The 2,216-nt window shown below is 38.3% G+C and overlaps 1 protein-coding gene across 1 annotated transcript; it reads right to left on the bottom strand.

Annotated features, from left to right (window-relative positions):
* Window positions 1-100: 100 nt before the first annotated feature.
* On the bottom strand, window positions 101-1,326 carry LOC112458463 (septation ring formation regulator EzrA-like; the record flags this gene model as incomplete). The annotated part of the gene is made up of 2 exons (XM_025022103.1): window positions 101-268; window positions 739-1,326. Coding segments are annotated over 2 exons (756 nt in total), but the record flags the coding sequence as incomplete, so codon positions are not given.
* Window positions 1,327-2,216: the final 890 nt, after the last annotated feature.

Raw genomic sequence — 2,216 nt, 5'->3', positions numbered from 1 at the left:
AGAACCAGGACCCTGATTCTACTAATGGGCAATCTTTTGCCATATGGTCCATCCGGTTGCATCGATAACATTTCACATCCTCTGCGGCAGCCCTCTGTACCCTTATTTCGGGTTTCTCTAGTTTATCTCTATCTCTATTCTCGCTCTTAATCTCTGCTTCTAACTGCATCATAAAAGACTTTATTTCATCTGTGTTCATTTCTTTAAGATTAGTTTGTCTTCTAATTAAATCTACATTCCTCAGCTCTGGTACATTAATTGACACAGCCTGATAAAATGCAGATCTAATCTCTTGTACTGCGAGAGGTACCGCATCTTCGCATGATTCATATTCTCTAATTATTGAACCGAAGCGTTCGCAAAAATCAATTACTTTTTCGTCTTTTCTCATTTTAATTTGATAAAGTCTAGCTCGTACCGATGCATGAGTAACGTTTACTTCACTCTTTTTATACCCTCTTAATTTCTTCAAAATTTCTTTTGGATTTTTCTCATGTAAAATCCTTTTATGATAATTTTCATCTAAATGATTGATTATTTTATATCTCTAACTAGACTTTTTCTCTTAGCAACTTTTAATTCGGAAAGATTTTCTGGACTTTCAATGTTTGAATCTATTACATCTAATAAATCGTTATTCATTAATTCGGATTTTAAATAATCCATCCAAAGATCAAAGTTGGATTTTTGCAGCTTATATTCTCTTCTAATATGCAACCTTTGACTGTTTAATTCTACCTCTAAAGCACTCTTAATTGTCTCTAAACTTCTGTTTTTCTCGGCTGAACAGATTGTTTCATCTAACTTTTTCTTTTTAGGCTCTACTTCTGATTCTTTAACCGTTTGTATACTGTTTTCTACTTTACTTTGCGTATTCTGCTTATTTACCTCTAAACGTCTAATCTTCAGTCTCTCTTTCTCTAAATTTACGTGAGCGACTTCTATCATATTTTCCATCATGGAGGTTGCTTGGGTCATAACCTTATCCAACATCTTTAATACCGAGTCCACTTTCGCAACCATCTTTTCTTGTTTCTCGTATAGCAGTTTCGTTCCTATCGGTAGTACAGGGCGATTCTCTACCCATGCATTTGTCACATCCACGTTTTCCACAACCTTCGGTTTTTGATTGCTGTGTTTTGGGATTGCACCCCTTGCTTCAGTCTCCTTCTTGTTCTCTTTTTCTTCTTCATCTTTACTTATTGTTTTCTCACAACCTCTTTCTCTCTCTACCACCGTGACCACGCTGCTATCACTGTCGTAGTCAACCAGTGCATCTTGGCTTTCTTCCTCATCCATCGGAAGATTTTTCATCTCTTTTTCCATCTAAATCGGGATTCAAATGTCAATTAAACATTAGAATTCCTCTTTTGACAAGATAAACCAACATTCGTATTGACAAATAATAATTTACAATTTCTATCACTAGATTTCTTTCAGCGATAAAAATTTAATGCTTATGAAGCTATATTAGAACGCACTGCAATTCACAATAACCCCAAAGCGAGAAAACCACGCGTCTCTGCAGGGCTATCCGTACGCGCACACCACTCTCCGTTGCGATCCCCAGCACTGCTGAAAAGATCTATGGGAGCTCGGGTTGATCACGCACGCGCACGGGGCCCATACAAATTTACGCGGCCTCCCTGTACAGTAATCAAGCTACACCGCACAACTAGTCATGCTCAATTACCGACCCGATACATATCAATTTCAAAAAAAATAAACTTATATAGAGTCATATAGAGTTTTTATACATACGCATACACATATATATACATGTATCGCAATCTAGCCATCTAGCATACGCATACATTTACATGTATCGTAATCTAGCCATCTAGCATCGATGCCATGTTGTTAGTCGAAATCGATTATGTGTTTGTGCGCGCCCAGCAACAAGTTCTGCGCGTCAAAAACAATGACTCTCGCCGTCTACGATAGGACTTGCACGCGCCAAAAACAATGACTCTCGCCGTTCACGATCGGACTTCCGCGCGCCAAAAACAATGACTCTCGCCGTTCACGCTCGGACTTGCACGCGCACGTCGTTTTTCCCGCCAGCCCGTTACCAAGCGGCATATATCTATCTCTTTCCATCTCACATCTATCTCCATTACACATCTATCTCTTTTTATCTCACACATCTATCTCTTTCTATTAGAATTTAGTTAATTTCTCGCATCTACTCTTTATACATCTATTCTCTAATTCTC

The sequence above is a fragment of the Temnothorax curvispinosus genome, unplaced genomic scaffold (genome assembly GCF_003070985.1).
Source record: "Temnothorax curvispinosus isolate PA1 unplaced genomic scaffold, ASM307098v1 QBEX01008946.1, whole genome shotgun sequence".
Lineage (NCBI taxonomy): Eukaryota > Metazoa > Arthropoda > Insecta > Hymenoptera > Formicidae > Temnothorax > Temnothorax curvispinosus.
The sequence above is the reverse complement of the archived record's forward strand: the minus strand, read 5'-3'. Positions and strand labels throughout refer to the sequence as shown.